The sequence below is a fragment of the Rhincodon typus genome, chromosome 17 (assembly GCF_021869965.1).
Source record: "Rhincodon typus isolate 14 chromosome 17, sRhiTyp1.1, whole genome shotgun sequence".
Lineage (NCBI taxonomy): Eukaryota > Metazoa > Chordata > Chondrichthyes > Orectolobiformes > Rhincodontidae > Rhincodon > Rhincodon typus.
The window spans coordinates 13,715,818-13,739,546 of record NC_063348.1 but is presented as its reverse complement, the minus strand read 5'-3'; the positions used below and the strand labels follow the sequence as shown (position 1 = coordinate 13,739,546).

At 44.4% G+C, this 23,729-nt stretch overlaps 1 protein-coding gene across 3 annotated transcripts in view; it reads left to right on the top strand.

Moving 5' to 3' along the window:
- The first annotated feature begins 2,737 nt into the window (after positions 1-2,737).
- The window catches only part of LOC125485229 (ETS homologous factor-like), a 59,183-nt gene continuing 38,191 nt past the window's right edge, over positions 2,738-23,729 (top strand). For all 3 annotated transcript variants that reach the window (XM_048607103.1, XM_048607102.1, XM_048607101.1), the window contains exons 1-2: positions 2,738-3,080; positions 18,796-18,900. In XM_048607103.1, the coding sequence (XP_048463060.1) occupies positions 18,822-18,900 (79 nt within the window). In that variant the 5' untranslated portion in view covers positions 2,738-3,080; positions 18,796-18,821. The remainder of the gene's footprint in view (positions 3,081-18,795; positions 18,901-23,729) is intronic.

Genomic DNA, 23,729 nt, shown 5'->3' with positions numbered 1-23,729 from the left:
CTTGGTTAGCCTGTGTGTCGGTGTTCCCAGCAGGGAAACTATGAGTCTGAGGGGGTTGTCCGGTTTGTGTACTTTAGGGAGTCTGTAGAATCGGGGTGGCGGGGGTGGGGTGAGGTTGGGCGGGGTGGGGGGGAGAGCTGTGTTTGATCCATCGCCTGCCCATTGTAATTTCTTTAATGCATTGGTGAGCCTGTTCTCTGTCTGTGGTGTGGGGTCCGACTCCCTCTCTTGGTAATTGCTTGTATCTGCAAGTAATTTTTGTGCTTTTCCAATCGAGTCCAATTTATTCATTATAACTGACAAGCGGTCTTTGTTTGCCATATGATTATTATCTTCCGGTTCTTTTTCAGTCTTTCGAGGGCATTTCTTTCTGATGTGTTGAGAGAGTTTATTCCCTGATTCCCATTGATTCCAGTTTTGCTAGGCCTCCTTGATGCCACACTCGGTTGAATGCAGCCTTGATGTCAAGGGCTGTCACTCTCACCTCCCCTCTGGAATTCAGCTCTTTTATCGATGTTTGAACCAAGGCTGTAATGAGGTCAGGAGCTGAGTGACCCTGGCGGAACCCAAACTGGGCGTCACTGACCAGGTTATTGCTGAGCAGGTGCTGCTTGATAGCGCTGTTACTGACACCTTCCATCACTTTACTGATGGTCAAGAGTAGACTGATGGGGCGGTAATTGGTCAGGTTGGATTTGTTCTGCTTTTTATGTCCAGGACATACCTGGGCAATTTTCCACATTATCAGGTAGATACCAGTATTGTAACTGGACTGGAACAGCTTGGCTAGAGGCAAGGCAATTTTTAGAGCACAGGTTTTCCGTACTATTGCTGGAATGTTGTCAGGGCCTGTAGCCTTTGTACTAGCCAATATCTCCAACCGTTTCTTGATATCACGTGGAGCGAATCGAATTGGCTGAAGACTGGGATGCTGGGGACCACTAGAAGTAGCCGAGATGGATCATCCACTGGACACTTCTGGCTGAAGATTGTTGAAAAAGCAATTGCTTTGTGTCTTTCTTATAGGGGGATGGATGTGGGTGGGATGCTCTAAGGGTCGGTGTGGATTTTTTGGGCAGAAGGGACTGATTCCACACTGTAGGGATTCTATGATTCTATGATTATGTCCTCTTAACAACTTACATTCCTAAGTATCTCTGTCATCTGGGAAATTAGCAAACAACCTCAGTACCTTCATTCAAGTAATTCTCGAAAAATTGCAAAATACTGAGAATCCTCAGTGTAATACACAACATTATACCAACTAGAAAATGAACCATTCATGTCTACTCTCAATTTCTAGCTTGGGAGTTAATCTTTTATCAGTACCAATATGCTACCACCTACAACGTGAGCTGATATTTCCACAATAACCTTTGATGTGGCAATTTATCAACTGCCTTTTAGAAATCAAAATGCAGTACATCCAATCAGCAGTGAGCATAATGAAACAAGTGGGAGGGCTGTCCAATGAGCTGGGAGCTTTGTCTGATCTGCTGTAAGAGATGTCCAATGAGATGGGACTGTTATCCAATGAGCTGCGAGTGTAATCCAGTGAGCTTGGAGGGCTTTCTAATTCAGGGGGAGGCAATGGCCTAGTGGTCTTATTACTGGGCAGTTAATTCAGAGACCCAGATGACATTTTGGGGACACAGGTTCAAATCCCACCACATGGCAGGCAGGTGGGCAGACGGTGGAATTTGAATTCACTAAAATATATCTTGAATTAAGAATCTAATGATGACCATGAATCCATTATCGATTGTCAGAAAAACCCATCTGGTTCACTAAAGTCCTTTAAGGAAGGAAACTGCTATCCTTACCTAATCTGGCCTACATGTGACTCCAGACCCACAGTAATGTGGTTGACTCTGAACTGCCCTCTGGGTAATTAGGGATGGGCAATAAATGCTGGTAAAGCCAACGATGCCCTCATCCCGTGAATGAATAAAGGAAAAAAAATGAGCTGGAAACTTTGTCAAATGAGCTGGGATTACTGTTATCCAGTGATCTGTAAGTGATATCCATCAAGCTGAGCAAAATAACACAAAAAAACTGCAGATGCTGAAAATCTGAAGCAAAAGCAGAGATTGCTGGAAAAACTTAGCAGGTCTGGCAGCATCAATGAAGAGAAATCAGAGTATCAGAGTTAATATTTCAAGTCCAGTGACCCTTCATCAGAATGGGTTCAATAATATTCTATGTAACTTTCTATAATATTTGCTCAGGCGGATTCCTTCAGTAACGTTAGGACACAAGCCTTTTCACTCCCAAGGTGAGGGCAGCGCAGTGTCTGGGACAGGGAACACGATGAAGAAAAGCCCATTAACTGTCATCTCAGAGAGGTAGCTGCCCTGCCAGGGTCAACAGCTTTGGGACAGGAGTGGACGTGGGCTCATTGTTGTTGTAGGGAACGTAGCAAGTCTGAAAACAGGTGTCTATCTCTCTAAGGTTCCCAGCTAAAGGAGCAAATGTACTTTTTATTAGAAAACTGACACCTATTTATTTTTCTTTACAAACAGACTAACCTGTAGGACGGGTTTTGCTGTTGTTATAAGGAGCTGGTTAGCAATTAACTATTTGTAGGACTGCGACTGTAAAGATTTGAATAGTTAAGTCATCCTAAGTACACTTTAGGCAATCAGCACATCCCTTTCATTGTTAATCAGCTATTTCCTGCACTGATTTATATTTATTGAAGAAACTTCCTTCTGTGGTGTTCAGTGACTATACACAAGAGGCTCGGTGTCCAGTGCAGTGATTCTTAACAGCTACTGCAGTGTTCGTGAACTAGTCAAATGTTCATGTAAAGCACTGTGCATGCAAAATAACTAGCTCTTCTCTGTTTAACATAGAACTACAGCTAATCGAACTTCTGCCACCAAAAGTACAAGCGACAAAGCCCTCATGGGGTCTCCGAATTAAATTACTTCTGGCCCAATCTTCATGCAGTCATAGAGCATCAGGATTAACTTCATTTGCCATTTAACACCCCTCCCTCAGTGTTAAGGGGGTTTCTGCATTTGTCATCTTAACCACTGCTTTGGGATCCTTGAAAGGAATTTCCGGATCTGCATCAGGTAAGCTCAATGTCTTGCTAATATGGATTTATTCAACCATTCTTTTTAATTACACTTGTCTCGATGCAAACAGGGGATGCTGGAAATGTTCAGCAGGTCAGTCAGAGTCTGTTGAGCAGGAAACATGTAATGATTTATTATGTGCGAGGGATGGATATGCTAGTATCTTCCCTAATGCAGTTTTGACAAAGAAAATTGAAATATTGAATACTTAATCATAATAAAGTTGGCTGAAAAACTAAGGAAAATAGCTAAAAGCTATACAAATCAGAGATAATTGTGTGAGAACCTTGATGAGGCTTTCGCTCCCCATAATGTTGCCAATGTCCAGTCTAGAAAATTGAAGTTTCAATGGGTTTGGAATGTAATTAAACTTTGGAGGGGCAATGATCCAGCAAGATATTATGGAAGATTAATTAGGAAAGTTAGATCACATGGGTTTCAGGGTGAGTCTGCCAATTGGATACAAAATTGGCTTAACAGCAGGAGATAGTAGGTAGTGGTGGAGGGTTGTTTTTCGGACTGGGGGCCTGTGACCAGCAGTGTGCCACAGGGATCGGTATTGGGTCCACTTTTATTTGTCATTTATATAAATGATTTAGATGAAAATATAGAAGGCATGGTTAGTAAGTTTGTGGATAACACCAAGATTGGTGGTACAGTGGACAGTGAAGAATGCTATCTATGGTTACAAAGAGATCTTGATCAATTGGATCAATGTTTAAAGGGTAGCAGATGGAGATAAATTTGGATAAATGCGAAGTATTGCACTTTGGTAAAACAAACAAAAGCAGAACTTACACAATTGAAAGTAGGGCCTTGGATAGTGTTGTAGAACAGAGAGACCTAGGGGTTCAGGTATATAATTCTTTGAAGTTTGCGTAACAGGTAGATAGGATGGTTAAGAAGGCATTTAACATGCTTCCCTTCATTGCTCAGACCTTTGAGTGTAGGAGTTGAGACGTTATGCTGAGGTTGTACAGAATGTTGGTGAGGCCTCTTCTGGAGTGCTGTGTCCAGTTCTGGTCATGTTGTTACAGGAAGGATATTATTAAGCTGGAGAGTGTTCAGAAGAGATTAAGATGTTGCAGGAATGGAGGGTTTGAGTTATAAGAAGAGGCTGGATAGGCTGGGACATTTTTCACTGAACTGTAGGATGTTGTGGGGTGACCCCATGGAGGCTTTTGTAATCATGAGAGGTATAGATAAGGTGAAAGGCAGGTGTCTTTTCCCTAGAGTAGGAGATTTCAAGAGTAGGGGCCATATTTTTAAGTTGAGAAGAGAAAGATTTTAAAAATACATGAGGGGCAGCTTTTTTACACAGAGAGTGGCATGTGTATGGAATGATATAACAAGGTGTAGAGCTGGATGAATACAGCAGGCCAAGCAGCATCAGAGGAGCAGGAAAGGGAAGGGGATTCTGAAATAAATAGGGAGAGAGGGGGATGGGGATAGAAGATGGATAAAGGAGGAGATGGGTGGAGAGGAGACAGACAGGTCGAAGAGGCAGGGTTGGAGCCAGTAAAGGTGAGTGTAGGTGGGGAGTTAGGGAGGGGATAGGTCAGTCCAGGGAGGACGGACAGGTCAAGGGGGTGGGATGAGGCTGGTAGGTAGGAGATGGGGGTGGGGCTTGAGATGGGAGGAGTGGATAGGTGGGAGGAAGGACAGGTTAGGGAGGCGGAGACGAGCTGGGCTGGTTTTGGGATGCGGTCGGGGCAGGGGAGATCTTGAAGCTGGTGAAGTCCACATTGATACCATTAGGCTGCAGGGTTCCCAAGCAAAATAGCTCTCTCTTTATTTCAGAATCCCCTTCCCCTCCCCCATTCCTGAAGAGGGGTCTAGACCCGAAACGTCAGCTTTTTGGCTCCTCTGAGCTGCTTGGCCTATTGTGTTCATCCAGCTCTACACCTTGTTATCTCAGATTCTCCAGCATCGGCAGTTCCTACTATCTGTGAATGGAATGATCCTCCCGAGGAAGTGGTGGATGTGGGTACATTACAACATCCAAAAGATATTTGGATAAGTGCATGAATAAGAAATGTTTGGAGGGATACGGGCCATGTGCAGGCAGGTGGGACTGGTTTAGTTTGGTTGGCATGGACTGTTTCAACTAAAGGGTCTGTTCCCATGCTGTATGACTCAATGGCTCTATTTCTTGCAAAGTATTTTGTCAGATAATCAAGTGGATTGGAAAATCATTCATGCATTGCTCCCATTCAAGAAGGGATAGAAACAGAAAGCAGTAAACTGTAGGCCAGTTATTCTTTATTCTGTTTTAGGGGAAAATGCTGGTGTCTATGATTAAGGGAGAAATAGCAGAACATTTAGAAAAGCTTATTACAGTCAAACAGAGTTAACATGGTTTTGTGAAAGGCAAGTCATATTTGACAAATTTGCTCAAATTCTTTGAGCATATAACAAGCAGAATTTTAAAAAAAGTGGAACCAGTAAAATGTTGTGTCTTTGGACTTCCCAAAGGCATTCGATAAGGTACCGCATACAAGGCTTTGTATAAGATAGGAGCTCACAGTATTAGGGGTAATATATTTATCATGGATTGAGGATTGGTTAACACATCAGAAGACAGAATCAGGTTCAATGGGTCTTTTACAAGCTGGAAAGGTGTAACAAGTGGAGTGTCACAAATATCAGTCCTAAAATCTCAATTATTAATCTCCAATAGTAAGGACATGAAGGACGGGGCAGAATGTAACATTGCGAAGCTTGCTGATGATAGGTGATGGGAGGGCATATTGTGATGAGGACATATGAATCTGCAAGGGCATATAGATAGTTTGAATGAGTGGGCAAGAACTTAGCAAATGGAGCTTAAGGTGAAAAAACTGAAGTGATACACTTTGGTCAGAAGAATCAAAAGACAGTCTATTATTTAGTGGCAAAAGTTCCCAAAAAATGCAGCACAGAGGAATCTTCATGTTCTTGTGCATGAAACACAAAAAGTTAGTGTGCGGGGGCAGCAAGTGATTAAGATAGCAAATGGAATTTTGCCCCTTACTGCTTGGGGCTTGGAGTTTAAAAATAAGGAACTCTTATTACAAATGTGCAGGATGTTTGTAAGGCTGGAGTACTGTTAACAGATATGGTTTGGTCACCATTGGGAGCTGTTCAGATGCGATTCACTCGGTTGATTCCAGAGATGAAAGGGTTGACTAATCAAGAACAGCTAAACAGGTTAGGCCTTTATTCGTTAGGGTTTGGAAAAATGAGAGGTGATCTTACTGAAACATACAAGATTCTAAGGACCCTTGACAGGATAGATGTTGAGAAGATGTTTCCACTAATGGGTTAGTCTCGAACTAGGGGGCATGGTTACAGAATAAGGGGGCACTCATTTAAAACTGAGATGTGAAGGAATTTCTTCTAGAGGATACTGATGGTCTGGAATTGTCTATCCCCAGAGAGTTGTGGAGGCTAGATCACTGAAAATAATTAAAGAGGAAGTAGATGACTTTTGAACAATCGTGGAGCTGAGGGTAAAGAGGAGCTGACACTAAAGAGGAGATCAGAAATTATTTTACAGAATGGCATTACTGGCTCGAGGGGCCTGAATGGCCGACTTCTGCTATTACTTTTTATGTTCTTACTAAATCATTGGTGTTTAGACTATGCCATGGATAGTTGTTGGCATGATAGTTGTTGGCACTTGAAAAGTCAAGTGGCATATTCTCATGGCCCTTTCCTGCACCTTACATTGCCCGGTAAGAAACCAAGGGCCAATGTAACTGCATTGGTGCATGTTGATATTTGAGGCTGTATCGGTGTGGAAAGTCTCAGTTAAGGATGATTTCCAGCCTGCATCAAGCATGGCATTCGGATCACCGCAAAAGTTTTATAAAGTTTCCAAGACTGTTGGTTTCCTCCCCTGCGCTACCTGGCAACCAGAAGCAGTCAAGAAGATTGGTGTTTGACAAGCTGACAGATGTTGAGGGTTACAGGACAGTAATTGTTCAAAGGGCAGTAATTTTAATATCTGACTACTGCCACTCCTTTCGAAATGTGGCAGATTACTAATAATTAACTACCACAATCTCTCTCTGTCTCCTCCCCGCCACTCTCTGAAAATCAGTGTCAGTTTGACTCTGCAGTTTCAGTACAGTCAGAAAGCTGTTATCTCCCTGTAACACTGCGTCTGTACTCTGACTGGTTCGAGGAAACATAAACTGAAGGTAGTGACCAGCTTCAGACTGCTGTTGTAAATTCATTTATTTCATTCATTCATGGGATGTGGGTATTTCTGGCTAGCCAGTACTTATTGCCCGTCTCTAGCTGTCCTGGCGAAGGTGGTGATGAGCTGCCTTCTTGAACTATTGCTGGAAATAAACCCGCAATGTCATTAAGCAGTTGCTGCCTGTAATCTAGAGGTATGTCATGTTTAGTGTTCAAATAACAGTGGCCAGGCCATCTGTTATCACAGTACTCAGAAATCAATGACAGTGTGGATTTGGATCTTGAGAGTCGAGCCCTTATTTTAACATTATCTTTTAAGCAGGATAAGGGTGGACAGGTCTGAGTGACTCACCTGTTTTACAGCTTGTTCAGTTTTACTCTTATTGAACTCCTTTCAGTGTAAACTCAAGAGCGGCAATATAAACAAGCCACACCCTAACCCTGTTTAGTTACATATATACAGTCAGTATACAGCCAGCATTAAAGAACCAATGATAACAAGGTGTAGAGCTGAATGAACACAGCAGGCCAAGCAGCATCAGGGGAGCGAATCCCCTCCCCCATTTCTGAAGAAGGATCTAGGCCCGAAACGTCAGCCTTCCTGCTCCTCTGATGCTGCTTGGTCTGCTGTGTTCATCCAGCTCTACACCTTGCTATCATTAAAGAAACAATGCCTTGATTTCATGCCTTAGGATTCACGCAGCTACTGTTTCTCCTGTTATTTCCTTATTTTAATGCACCTCGATTTCACATTTCACCACAAGCATTTTCCTTCCTCCTCATTGGAATGAGATTAGAAAAAAAAAGTTGCTAATGGACCTAACAGAAATTCAACCAGTTTACAAAAGCAAAGTCCTGTGGATTGTGGAAATCTGAAACGAATACAACAAAGGACTCAGGCAAAAAGAAAATCCTGGTTAACATTTCAGGTCGATGACCTCTCATCCGAACTGAAAAAAGATAGAAATATAGGAAATTAGGGGAGATGTAAGTGATAGGATGCAGGCTGGGGGATTTCAGGAGGACACTTAACAGGGAACTGTAAAGAAACAAAGGATGGATCCAAATGAGGTGTAAATGGCTCCACAAAATCCATTTGACTACAACACGGAGGAGGAAGTTCAACCTGGCAAGCAAACCAGACAAGAAAAGTACAGAGACCTGGTACAAGCTGGAGGCAGCTGGTCTGAGGTTGTTGAACTCAAAATTGAGTGGCGAAGGTTACAGAGTTCCGAGTGGAAAGGTTAGCTTGTGTTGAGCTTCAGTGGAGCAATGTAGCAGGCCAAGTATTGAAGGGTCAAGTGTACAGAGAGTGAGAGGTTGTTATCCAGTGAACGACTGGCTCACTTTTACCATGGCTCAGTATGGACCATTTGCTGTGTTCAAAATTGGCAACAATAGGCACTGCCCCTTCAGGTTTAAGTGGGCGAGGCTAGGGGTCCGAGGTGCATCAGAACATTGACAAATCATGCACTAAGACTACTCCCGTTTCATCAGCAAGGGGAACGTTTTTACCTGTACATCAACTGTCTCCATTCTTTGCAGTTATTCTACCACAGGGTGGTCTTTGGAAAGTCTGCCACTTTTGTTTAAATCCCAGTTGTGTTCCCTTAACATGTCTGATAATTTGTTCCCCCAGCCTCCCCTTCCCTTCAAGTATCAAGTGATTACGCTGACATCTCTGGGTCAGAAAGTTGTGTGTTCAAGTCCTGCTTCAGAGAGGAGAGCACAGAAGCCACTCTGACACCCCAGTATAGTACTGAGAAAGCGCAGTGTTATCAGAGGTGCCCTCCCAGGGACTGAAGAGAATTCTCCTCAATAACTGCTGACCCTTGCTCCTCAGGCAATGTCTATGAAGCAGTTCATTTGCTGATGTATCTCATTCCTGTTTGTGGGAGCTTGCCATGTGCAAATTGACTACAGAAGTTCCTACACTATGACAGCGATGACCCTCCAAAAGCATTTCATTAGCTATCAAATATTTTGGCACCAAAGTTCAAATTCAAACAGAAATCATTGAAAATGGTCAGGCACCTACGCCCATGATTTATTTTTTAAATTTGATTTGTCACACGTACCTATGTACAGAGAAAAGTTTTGTTTTGTGTGCAGTACAGACAGATCATGCCATACTAAGTGCTTAGGGGTGATAAAACAGGGTGAGGAATACAATATTTGAGCTGCAGAGAAGGTGCTCAAAGAGCGAGATCAACATTAAATTTAAAATTTGAGAGGCCTGTTCAGAAGTCTAATAACAACAAGGAAGAAGCTGTTCTTGAATCTGTTGGTTACGCATATTTATGTATGTTCTGCCTGACGGAAGAGGTTGGAAAAGAGTATAACCGCTTGGGAGTGGTGTTTGATGATGTTGGCTGCCTTTCTAAGGAAGCGGGAAGTATAGATGGAGTCAGTGGATGGAAGTATGGCTTATGTGATGGACTGGGCTGTGTTCGCAACTTTCTGTAGTTTCCTGTGGTCCTTGGCAGAGCAGTTGCCGTACCAATCTGTGGTGGATCCAGATAGAATGCTTTCTGTGGTGCATCTATAAAAATTGGTAGGAGTCTATGTCGACTTGCTGAAATTCCTTAGCCTCATGAGGAAGTACAGGTTTTGTTGTGCTTTCTTGACCATAACATCATGGATAGACCAGGACAGTTCATTGGTGAAGACAGAAAAGGCAAATTGACCATTACATGTCTGGACCCTTCATTATCATTAGGGATAAGGCCTGTTTGCATCTAAGCACCAGCCGCCCTCTCCAACAATCACCCATACTCATGTTCACTTCCTCCTCCTCCGAGTTCAACAGTCTTGTCATCCACACTTTGTGTTGCCTCAGAACAGTTTCAGTGAATCACCTATGCAATAGTTGCAAAAGTCAAGAAAACTTCTACAGATAAATGGAAGACATGCAGTTTTGAACTGTTTGCTGCCAGATTCAATGCACCCAACCCACTCCACCACACATCAGCGTCAACATGGCTTTAAGTGGGGGAGTAAACAATGGGCAATGTTCTGGAGATGGACAGGGTCAGTGTTTGAAGAGGAGAGAAGCAGTGGGGACTTTATGGATGTCTATGGATGTTGATTATATGGACTTCCAGAGGGCATCTGATAAAGTCCTACACAAGAGACTGTTAACTAAGGTAGAAGCCCATGGAATTGAGGGCAAATTACTGACCTGGCTAGGAAATTGGTTAAGTGGTAGGCAGCAGAAAGTAGGGATAATGGGTAGAAACTCAAATTGGCAGGATGTGACCAGTGGTGTCCCACAAGGAACTGTGTTAGGACCTCCATTATTCACATTATTTATTCAACACTTGGATAATGGCAGAGAAAGTCTTATATCCAAATTTGCTGATGATGCAAAGTTAGATGACATGTTAACAGTGTAGATGATTGCATAAAATTATAAATGAATATTCATAGATTAAGTGATTGGCAAAAACTGTGGCAGATAGAGTTCAATCTAAGCAAATGTGTGGTTATCCCTTTTGGATCAATAAAAGGGCAGATCAGGGTATTTTTTAGATTGTTTGAAATTAAATACGTTGAATGTCCAAAGTGACTCGATGGGTCCATGTGCATAGATTCTTAAAATATCACAGATGGGTACAGAAGATAATCAAGTAAGCTAATGGAATTCTTGTCTTTACATCTAGAGGACTGGAGTACAAGGATGAAGAAGTTATACTGCAGTTATACAAAACTCTGTGTAGACCTCAGTTGAGTACCATGAGCAGATCTGGGCACCACACCTCAGGAAGGATACATTGGCCTTGAGGGAGTACCATGTAGATTTATAAGAAAGATACTTTGACTTCCGTAGTTAAGTTTTGAGGAGAGATTATACAAGTTAGGCCTTTTTTTTCTAGAATTTATAAGGTTAAAGGCAATCTGGTCAATGTCTTCAAGATATTAACAGGGGAAGACAGGACCGATAAAGATAAACTAAATCCATTCTAGAACTGGGGGCATAATCTGAGAATTAGGGCCAGACCACTCAGGAGAGATGTAGGAATCACTTCTACACATAAAGAATGGTAGATATTTGGAACCCTCTTCCACAAACGGCAAAGGTGATAAGAGATATGGGCCAAAGGCAGGTATATGGAGTTAGGCCACAGATCAGCCATGATCTCATCAAATGCTGGAACAGGCTTGAGGGGCTGAATGGCCTACTTCTGTTCCTATGTTCCTCAGTTGGCCTGGTTTTGCTGGTGATGAAAGGGTTTGGAGGGCGACGTGACGTTCACCAGATCCCATACTGCACCTTTTGAACTAAGGATATAAGGCTGTTAACAGAATTTCAACCCCTCCCCTCCCGAGCCCTGGTCTGGTCAATTTGAGCCAAATATCCTCAGATGTACCCGTTCCCCCTGATAAACTGTTCCCTCCAGGGACCGTCAGGAACCCATTAGATTAATTTAAAGACATGGCCTCCAGCAGCTGTCACACAGTGGATTGAATCACAGAAATGGTACAGTGCAGGAGAAAGACCATTTGGCCCATTGTGTGTGCACTGGCTCCCGACTGAGCAATATCACTTAATGGGATTTTCCACATAACTCTTCTTATACTGAAAGAACATAGGATGGGGAAGGGACCCATCTCTGAGATCTCATGACTTAAAGACCCGGGCACAGGGACCAAAATGACAAAAACAAATATTTGTGCTTGCTAATCTTATGTGTGTGTGTGTTGTCTAATGATATTGACTGTCATCCAGTTCTTACTGTTTTATAATCCACATAATGATAGGAGGTGTAAACAAGTAAAGAATGGTTGACTGGTTACAGCCACTCCTTTTCATTTCTTTGGAAATGTGAGTACAGGTTAACTTAAGTATAGCTTTATTTAACAGCTCAATAGAACAAAGAATAATACAGCACATGAACAGGCTCCTCGGCCTCCAAGCGTGTGCTGACACGTTTTGCCCTTCCATATTAAAACTGCCTTCACTTACAGGATCCGTATCCCTCTATTCCCTTACTAGTCATGTATTAATCTAGGTGCGACTTAAGTGCTGCTATTGTCCCTGCTTCCACGACCTGCTCTGGCAGCACGTTCCAGGCATTGACCACCCTTTGTGTGAAAAACATGTCGCACACATCTCTTTTAAACATCCCCCTCTGCACCTTGAACCTAATAATTGACCCCTCCACCCTGGGGTAAAGCCTCATACTTTCCACTCTATCTATGCCATTCACACTCTTATAAAGTTCCAGCAGGTCGCCCCTCAACCTCCCGTGTTCCAGTGAAAACAAACCCAGTCTATCCAACCTTTCTTCAAGCTAAAAATCCCCCATACCATCCTGGTAAACCTTTCCTGTACCCTTTCCAAAGCATCCAAATATTCCAAGTGTGGCCTAACTAAAGTTCTAAATGCTGCAGCATAACTTATCTATCTTTATACTCAATGCCCCTTCCAATGAAGGCAAGCATGCCATAGGCTTTTTTACTACCTTAACTACCTGCGCTGCCACCTTCAGAAATCTGTGGACCTGCACACCCAGATGCCTCTGCATATCAATACTCTTAAGAGTTCTGCCATTCACTATATAATTTCCACCTGTACTTGACCTTCCAAAATGCATTACCTCACATTTGTCTGGATTAAGCTCCATCTGCCATTTTTCTGCCCATGCCTCCAACTGATCTGTATTCTGCTGTATCCTCTGACAATTCTCCTCACTATCCTCAATTCCACTAATCTTTGTACCATCTCCAAACCTACTAATTAGACCAGCTGCATTTTTTTCCAAATCATTTATGTAGATCGTGAACAGCAGGGGTCCCAGAAATGATCCCTGTGGAACACCAGTAGTCACAACCCTCCAATCCAAAAAGCATCCTTCCACCGCTACCCTCTGTCTCCTATGACTAAGCCAGTTCTGATACATCTTGCCAGCTCACCCCGATACCATGTGACTTCATCTTTTGTACCAGTCTGTCATGAGACCCTTGTCAAAGGCCTTACTGAAGTCCATGTAGACAACATGAACCACTTTTCCCCTATCAATCATCTTTGTCACCTCCTCAAAAAACTCAATCAAGTTAGTGAGGAATGACCTCCCCATGCAAAACCATACTGTTTATCATGAAGAAGTCCATTTGCTCCTAAATGTGTATAGAGAATCTTCCCTGAGAATCTTCTCCAATAATTGCCCTACCACTGATGTGCGGCTCACAGGCCTGTAATTTCCTGGATTATCACTGCTATCCTTCTTAAACAGTGGGACAACTTTGGCTATACTCCAGTCCTCTAGGACCTCACTTGTGGCCAAAGAGGACACAAGGATGTCTATCAATGCTCCAGTAATTTGTTCTCTTGCCTTCCTCAATATTCTGGGATTGATCCCATGAGGACCGGGAGACTTATCTACCATAGCACTTTTTAAGACGCACAGCATCTTTTCCTTTTTAATAGCAACTTGGCTTGGAGTTTCGATGCTCCCTCTCGTGAGATCATCCTCCAATTCCTTCTCTTTGGTGAATACTAACACAAAGTATTCGTTTAGGACCTCACTTACCTCTTCTGGCTCCGCAAAGAGTCCAGGATGGTGTGTTGTCTCCCTGATGCTAGGGTCGTGGATGTCTCAGAGCAGTTGCAGGACATTCTTGAAGAGATCCTGTGGTTGTAATACACATTCGTCCAAATGACATAGGTTAAAAAAAAGGGATGAGGTCCTAAAAGCAGAATATAGAGAACTAGGAAGAAAGTTGGAATGTAGAACCTCAAAGGAAATTATCTCAGGATTACTACCTGTGCCATGAGCTACGCAGAGTAGAAACAGCAGGATATATAGGATGGACACATGGCTGAAATGATGGTGTGAGGCAAACGGTTTCAGATTCCTGGTGCATTGGGACCGGTTCTGGAGGAGGTGGGGCCTGTACAAACTGGACAGGTTATGCCTGGGTAGGACTGGGGCTGATGTCCCTGCGGGGGTGGGGCGGGGGGAGGGGGTGCAGGGGTAATTGGTAGACTGGTTGGGGAGGGTTTAAACTAGTGTGGCAGGGGGATGGGAACCAGAGGAGTCAGGCAGTAGATGCAGAAATTGAGAGAGAGGTAGAAACCAAGTCAAACAAGAACAGGCAGGGAAATGCTGCCGAAAGGAACAGGGGAGGTGCTCGGAAATGCATGTGTTGCAACACGAGAAGTATAATAGGCAAGATAGATGGACTTAGAGCTTTGGATAGCATATGGAACTATGACATTGTAGTGATTACGGAACTTGGCTGTAAGAGGGACAGGACTGGCAGCTGAATGTCCCAGGATTTAGATGTTTCAGATAGAAAGTGAGGTAAAAGGGGTGGGGGAGTTGCATTGTGGGTAAAGGAGTATCTCACAGCTATTCTGAGGGAGGATACATCAGCAGACTTGTGCAGCGAGGCAGCATGGGTAGAAGTCAGGAATAGGAAAGGTGAAATCACATTGCTGGGGGTATACTGCAGGCCTCCCAACAGCCAGCAGGAGATAGAGGAAAGAATATGTAGACAGATTTTGGAAAGATGTAAAAACAGCAGGGTTGTTGTGGTGGGTGATTTTAACTTCCCTTATATTGACTGGAACTCACTTCATGCTAGGGCCTTGAGATGGGGCAGGATTTGTAAGAACCCTTTGGAAGGGTTTCTTGACACAGCATGTAAACAGTACAACAGGGAAGGGGTTACACTAGACCCAGTTTTGGGAAATGAGCCCAGCCAGGTGAGTGAAGGTTCAGCTCAATACTCACTATTGCAAAAACTGACACAATGGCTGCAGCATTACCTAAACCTGAAGAAACAGATAGGAGCCAATCTGCAGGGGACAAAAGACTGAGACACGGAACTCTAACATCATAACTTTGCTTTGAAATGTTTCCTAGCGGGCAGGAAGATGCAGGTGGGCTCACCACTGTGACATTATCCGAGTCTGTGTAGGAGGTCTCTGAAATAAATAGAAAAAGGGGGGGGAGTGGTGATAGCAGGTAGGCAGTGGTGGGGATTGGTCAGTGAGGTGGGAAGAGTGGATAGGTGGGAGAGAAGACAGACAGGTCAATGAGGCGGGGGTAAGGGGGGTGGCTGGTCTTGGGATGAGGGTCGGGGGTGGGGAAGCTAGTAAAGGTGAGTGTAGGTACCCTCCCTCCTCACTGACCAATCCCCACCACTACCTACCTACACTCACCTTTACTAGCTTCCCCATCCCCGACCCTCATCCCAAGACCAAGCACCCCCGTCCCCACTTCATTGACCTTTCCGTCTCCTCCCCCACCTATCTACTCCTCCCACCTCACTGACCAATCCCCACCACTACCTACCTGCTGCCACCACTCCCCACCTTTTTGTATTTATTTCAGAGCTCCCTTCCCCCTCCCCCATTTCTGAAGAAGCGTCCAGACCTGAAACATCAGCTTTCCTGCTCCTCTGATGCTGCCTAGCCTGCTGTGTTCCTCCAGCTCCACACTGTGTTATCTCTGACTCCAGCATCTGCATTTCTTACTATCTCTGTGCAGGAGGTCGTGAACTGGGATTCTCATACAATCAGGTGGCATTACAGGCTGTTTTAACTAATAAACAGTGCACAGAAATCCTGGGATGTCAGATCCCTAACCTGGCAGAGACACCTCCTCACCACCATTTCGGGGGGCAGCCATTTTCAAAGTGTGTTTTGCCTCAAGAGGGTACAGCAATTGCAGCAAAGGGAGGTCTCAGAAAGGACCAGTTATACAGGGTGTTGCTCCTGTAGGGGTGGCAGTGATTGTGGGAGGGGTCTGTTGTGGGGGCGGGTGGTGGTAAAGTGGGGAGTGGGAGGGGGTGGGGAGTGGGTGTGCATGGTCCTATAAGTGGAGCTAGCAGAGATCTTGTATTAATATCCTGAGAAACTTCTGGGCACCTTTGCTTTGGGCAGATTTCGTCTGGCTATCTCACACTGAGGGACATTGATGAACTCTTCACATCGGGTACAGGTGCTTAGGACAGCAGGACCTCACCAGGACCTTCAACACTCAGGTGCCAGACCCATGTGATCGAACCTCATAGATACAGCAGTCTCGCCATTAGCATCAATGCCATCCGACAGAGGATCAGCCGGTGATCCTATAAGTGAGACTGGTGTTGGGATGCAGAGGGGAAGCAGTACCCTGTTCAGCAGGTGGTAGTAAGGGGAAGGTTTTGGTGGGGGGGTGTTTGGTTCTATTTGAGGGGCTGGACCCCAACTGGTTGAGACTCAAATACCTAGTCTTGCTAACCTCACCTGTGAAAGAGGAGGGAGGTTGGGAGGAACAGGAAAGGTGGACAGAGATGAATGGAGGGACGTTCAGGCATCGGTATCTCCACAGCAGCAATAGCAGTGAGAGGGTTAGTCTCTAGGGCAAAGTACACAGAGGTAGAGAGCCTCTGCCCAAAGAACACCCAGAAGTAGTGTACATTGGAACAGAGGGTCACAGAGAACAGTCATAGGATTAGACCATTCAGCCCTTCCAGTCTGCTCCGCCATGCTATAAAATTACAATTGGTCTGGTTGTGGCCTTGGCTCCACTATCATTCTCTGCCCTCCGTAACCCTCGCCTCCCTCATTCATCACTCTACCTTGAATATATTCGGGGGCCCAGCATCCAACGGTGCCTGAGGAAGAGAATTCCACACACATAGGCCCTCATGGGGGAAATTATTCTCATCTGTGTCTTAAAAGGGAGACCTCTAACTGAGACCCTTAGTTCTGCCTGCTGCCCTAAATCCATCCCACAACACCTACCTTATCAAATCCCATGTTCCAGTTGAATGATGAAATCATGGGCCAAATGGCTTACTCCTGCTCCAATTTCCTATGTCTCCTCAGGATGTTGTAATGTTTCAATAAGATCACTTCTCATTCTTCTAAACACCAATGGAGTTTGGCTCCAATCTGTCAAACCTTTCTTCAAAAACTAAGCCTTTCACCCCAGGAATGAGTTGAGGGAACTTTCTCTGAACAGTGAAAGATGTAAGCCTATACTATCTGCAGATGCCTGTGCATAGATGTCAATGAAGATACTCGAGGGAGGCTAGCACTGACTTCAGCCCCATACTTTAGACTCCTCTGAGAAGCATGGAGATGCCTGATGTGAATGGTTCGGAAGATCATTTTTTTTCACCGATGCACTGGGACATGTGTGGAATCCTCCATGTCAGAGCCTGTTTGTGGTTTGAGGAGGTGACGACAAGTCATTGCTGAAGTGATCTAGACAGTCAGGTACAGAGAGCCATTGTGTGGAACATCACCAATGGATTCCCCTTGAGTATAGTTCCATTGTCTTTATGGATGTAGCCACTAGGCTCCTATGGACCTCCCAGTGGCTTTTATCAACAGAAAGAGCTTTCACCCCATTGACGTACAACTGCACAGTGACCATCGAAAGTGGATCCTTCAGGAGCGGGTGCTGTTTACAGACAGCTGCCATAATGCTCAAGTACTGTTCAGGACTAGGTGTCACAGCCATTCCAGTCCCTCATCCCGTCATCTTGATGAATGGATCCCCAGAGATGAGGGCTGCCCATTGAAGACACAGCTGCTCACGGCAATGAGGAACCCTTGCACTGCAGCACAGGAGAGGTATAAAACCTGACTCTCTCCCCATGAGTGACCAATCATGTGTGGCTGCAGAAGAAGAGATTCAGATGTCTAAAATGGTCTGGTGATTCCCTTCAGTGTGTTCCAGGGTGGGTCTGACATATTGTGCAGAGCATTGAAGACCACCACAACCCTGCACTGTGGAGGGAAGGTGACTAATAATGAGGATATCTGTCATGGAAGATCCTGTGGAGTAGGCTGCTGAAAGCATTGAGGAAATCCAAGTAGCAGGGGCAAAGGGCCTTGAGAGACACACAGGGGAGGCTCTGGACAATCTCATATATACTCAAGTCACTCCGATGTCCTTTCTGTGCAACAGAGGCTAAGCCTTTGTTCCAGTGGTAATTACAACAAATCTGGATCCACTGCGAAAGAAGCAGGGAAAGAACAATAAAGAGGAAGAAATAAAAGAGAGAATAAGGACGTGAGAAGTGCAGGAAAGAGGAAAAGAAAATGGCAAAAGTCAAACAAATATAGTATTATGCATGTGTTAAGTTTTAAAATCTTTTAAAGTATTTTCTTCTTGATCACATTGGTTCTGAACTCACTCAGATGTGGTGAAGTCCCAGCTCCCAGTACTTTCTAAAAGTGCCCGAATCAGCAGAAAACAAACAAACACAGTGAGTGCTGGAGAAACTCAGCAGGTCTGGCAGTATGTGCGGAGGGAGAAACAGAGTTAATATGGTACAACCCTTCACAATTTGATTCCTCTCCACGGATGCTGGTTTTGTTTCAGATCTCCAGCATCTGCAGTGTTTTGCCTTCAGCAGGAAGATGGTATCTGAAGCAGCCACATTATGTTACTATTGTGTCTGGTTTACTGCAGGCATTTTCAAGCAACTACAAATCCCTTTCTATACAGTAGCAAAGAACTATTGACACCCTTTACAACGAGGCCAGGAAAACAATGACATCTCTTCCCTTTGATTCCAGATCATGACTTTACAGGAGGGAGCAGAATGAATGCTGAGTTCAGATGCCACCCTGTATTTCAGCAGTTGCCATTCGCATGGAACACCCTCGACCTGGAAAGCAATGGTAGGATTTTGAACAAAAATCATAGCAAAACCACTGGGCATAGATATAGACTGGGGTATTGTTGTAAAGTAGCACATAGTGATCAGCAGCTCGCTTTACACCTCCCTGCTCCCGTTAATATTTCAGCTGCTGTTGATTTCTGGTGAATTTAGTCAAAACAATAAGGAGAAAAAAATGTAAAAGACAACCCTGTCACTCATTTTATACTGACATTTTATTTAAAAAAATGATGTGCCTCAGAGAATTTTCCAAAAGAAAATGTCCCTTAGCTTCACAAATTTTGTCGCCTGTCTCCTTCCCATATCCTTCAATCATACTCTGCGTCAAAACACATCCAATCGATTATTCAAGCCCTTCATGTCTGCTTATATATTTCCTTTCTGTCTCACAATGATTAGTACACCAATAAAACTCAAGTCAAAGATAAGGGCTACCTTTTGATCAAACATGGTAGAGTATGAATCATAAGCCAAATATACAAATGTTGAAAAGCTTGCAACAGCATTTCAGTTCTAAAGAAGCTACTGATCATAGAATTAAAAGTAAAGTCACCACAATTCCACTCTCTCATTAGAAAGAGATGACAGGTAGTGGTTTAATCTGAGAGTTACCACACCTCAGATCAGGGGAGAGTCCTTCATAGTAACCTCAGCTGGTGCATGAATTGAACCCACACTGTTAACTTCAACCTTCCATTACAGACAAGCTATCCAGCCACCTGAGCTAATTATCACTCTTAAGAATAAGGAGTTGTAGAAAATCTAAACAATAGAATGTGCGTCTAATCTGTCACACTGCACACAGTCTGGGTATATCAATATCTTCGTGCTTTGAAAGATTCTCAGTATTTGTCTCTTAAAAAACATACGAATTCTAAATGATTTTCAGTACTTAAAAATGTTAATCTACATCACCTCCAAGGTGGAAAGGACCTCAGTTTTGAAGCCGAGATATCAAGGTGTAGAGCTGGATGAACACAGCAGGCCAAGCAGCATCGTCTGAAGAAGGGTCCAGACCCGAAACGTCAGCTTTCCTGCCCCTTTGATGCTGCTTGGCCGGCTGTGTTCATCCAGCTCTACACCTTGTTATCTCAGATTCTCCAGCATCGGCAGTTCCTACTATCTCAGTTTTGAAGTCCCTCATTTATCTGGGGAATGGACACGGAGGGAATTAAAATCATCCAACTCCCCAGAGTGTGACAAAGCCAGAGGTCGAAAGGTTGCCACCCAATGACATTGATATCATTAGGCTGTGTCTACTGTAAAGGCTACCATTAGATAGCATGAAGGCAGCGCACACATGATGAGCCATGTGTAATCACCTGGGACCAATGGCAACAGCCAACTTTGAGGATAATGCTGCTGGAAGTTCTGAGGAAATAGTTTCAGCCAGAAGTTATGGGTAATTCAGGATTTGGGAAGCCCCCAGATAATCACATCCATGTTCCTGCTGCTGAACATTGGGAGTTAAAATCCGCCTTGTTTCAGCCAGTGAGCAGATGGAATCTGAAATGCTGCAGTCTTAGGGCTGGCATAAAGTGGTCATTTTTCAACAATGTTTCTAATTCGCTGCCCTGCTGGAATTACTACAGAAGAGTGTCTTTCCAATTAAGATTTCCTTTTGGTATTTGCTAGCAGGGGACTTAAGCAATAGTGAAAAAGAGACATAATTCGTGAAAACATTTCATCTTGCATTCATTAGGACAATTTGCAAGAAATTCCAAGAACTACTTTTATGTCAGTACTTCTTGTGAGTGGTCCTGAAGGGTGTAAAAGGAAAGATTTCAACAAATATACATAATCTGTATAATGCTGGAACATTCATTTACTCATTACAGATCTCCCAAACTCATTCCTTTCCTTATCATAAAAACTGAAAGAACTGCAGATGCTGTAAATCAGGAATAAAAACAAAGTTGCTGGAAAAGCTCAGCAGGTCTGGCAGCATCTGTGAAGGAAAAATCAGAGTTAATGTTTCAGGTCCGGTGACCCTTCCTCAGAACTGATGGTGGCTGGGAAAGACATCAGTTTATATGCAGAAAAAAGGGAAGGGGGATGGGGTAGGGAGTAAACACTCTCCTTACCCCATTCCCCTCTCCTTTTGTCCCTTTTTTTCTGCATATAAACTGTTATTTTTCCAGCCACCATCAGTTCTGAGGAAGGGTCACCGGACCTGAAACATTAACTCTGATTTTTCCTTCACAGATGCTGCCAGACCTGCTGAGCTTTTCCAGCACCTTTGTTTTTGTTCCTTTCCTTATCATGTTAATTTTAAAAGCTTGTTATTGATATTTTAAAAATAATTTTCATTTTAGTAGGAAAGGCTGATGAACTGACAAGAGTAGGAGCTGCTGCTTTCATGAGACTGGACTGAGGATAGCCTTAGATTGATATTGACACTGGAGAAAATCCTGCCCATTTCAGTTCCTCTCCAAGTGATAACCTGCACGGAGCACTTCATAAACAGCATTAGGACTCACCATTCAAAAATCAAAATTCCCTCCAATTCGACAAACACAGAAGGAAACCAAAGGAGATGTGGACCTTTAATCCACCTGTTCCAAAACTTTCAATTTCCCGGCCCCCAACACCTCATCTTCACCATGGACATTCAGTCCCTGTACACCTGTATCCCCCACACAGAGGGCCTAAAAGCCCTCTGCTTCTCCCTCTCCTGTAGGCCTACCCAGTCCCCCTCCACCGACACCCTCATCCACTTGGCAGAACAGGTCCTCACGCTCAACAATTTTTCCTTTGATTCCTCCCACTTCCTACAAACCAAAGGGGTGGCCATGGGCACCCACATGGGCCTGACCTATGCCCACCTTACTACACTGGCACCATCCCTCACCTCTTTCTCCGCTTTATCGATGACTGCATAGGTGCTGCCTTGTGCTACTGCAAGGAGCTCGAGCTGTTCATCAACTTGGCGAATACCTTCCACCACACCCTCACATTCACCTGGATGATTTCTGACACCTCCCTCTCCTTCCTGGACCTCTCAATCTCCATCTCCAGAAACTGACTCACCAGTGACATCCATTTCAACTCACTGACTCCCACAGCTCTGTCGACTGCACCTTCTCTCACCCATCCTCCTGCAAAAATGTGATCCCATACTCCCAATTCCTCCACCTCTGCCGCATCTGCTCCCAGGATGAGGTGTCCTACTCCACGACATCCCAGATATCCTTTTACTTGAGAGTCCGGAATTTCCCCTCCTCTGTAATTAAAGATGACCTCAGCCGCATCTCCCCCATTTCCCGTGCTTCTGCCTTCAAACCTCTCCCTCTATCAACAATAAGGATAGAGTCCCCTAAGCCCTCCTGTACCACCCCACTAGCCTCTGAATCCACTGCATCATCCTCCAACATTTCTGCCAACGACAATCAGACCCCACCACCAAAAAGATATTTCCTTCCCCAGCCCATCCACTTTCCACAGAAACTGTTCATTCCATAACTGCTTCGTCAGCTCTACAACCCCCGCCCCACCCACTAACTTCTCCACCGGTATCTCTCCCTGTTACCGCAGGAAGCACAACACCTGCCCCCTCACCTCTGTCCAAGGTCCCAAACAATCCTTCCAAATCCAGCAGAGATTCACCCACACTTCATCCAACCTGATCTATTGTATGCGTTGCTCCCAATGTGGCCTCCTGTATACTGGGGAGACAAAACGCAGAATCAGGGATCAGTTTGCAGAGCATCTGCACTCTGAGCGCACCAAACAACCCAACCTTCCAGTTGCTGTCCGTTTTAACTCCCCCTCCTACTCCCCTGACAACATGTCCATCCTTGGCCTCCTCCACTGTCATAGTCATTGGAGGAACAACACCTGATATTTTACTTTGGGAGCTTACAGCCCGATGGTCTCAAATTGACTTCACCAGCTTCAAAACCCCTCCACCCCCAGCCTTATCCCATGTCCAGCCCTTCCCCTCCTCCTCACCTCACTGACCTGACCAAACCTGTCCATCTTCCTACTCACCTATCCACTCCACCCTTCCTACTGACCATTCGCAATAACCGCCTACCTGCATCCACTTATCACTACCCCACCATCCTTCTCCCAGCCCCACTCCCCTCCCCCACATTTACTTCTGGGCTCCCCTCCCGCCCCGCTGTCCTAACGAAGGGTTTCAGCCCGAAACATTGACTTTCCTGCTCCTCGGATGCTGTTTAACCTCCTGTGTTTTTCCAGGTTCACATCTATTGACCCTTAATCTACCTCATTTGAATATTCTCCATATCCACGTGACTGCTTTCTTCCCTCATAACAGCTGTCCCTGTGCTGAGGTTTTAAAGCATCTAAGAATTTTTTTTCTAAACTCATGGGATGTAGGTGTTGCAGGTAGCAATTTGTTGCACCTCCTTAACTGCCCTTCAACAAAGTGCTTACTCGGCCATTTAAGAGTCAACCACATTACTGGGAGTCACATCTCGGCCAGAGTAGGTAACGAAGACAGATTTCCTTCCCTAAAAGTTTATTAATGAAAGCATTTTTTTAATAACAATCAATGATAGTTGCCCAAGTCACCATTACTAACTTTCAACTCTGTATATAGTTAATTGAATCTGTGGCCTTGGGTGGGATTTGAACACATGATCAAAGAGCATTAGCTTTGGGTCTGTGAATTACTAATCCAGTAACGTTACCATGACACCAGTATCACCTCCACAGCCAATAGCTAGCAGATGCTTGCTTTGACCAAATGTCTCATTGTGGTGCTGTGGAAGAAAGGAAAATGGCAGCATTCACTCATGGAGCAGGAAAGGAATATTCACTTTCACCTCCTCATGTTTTACACCCAACAACGTTCGTTTTGAG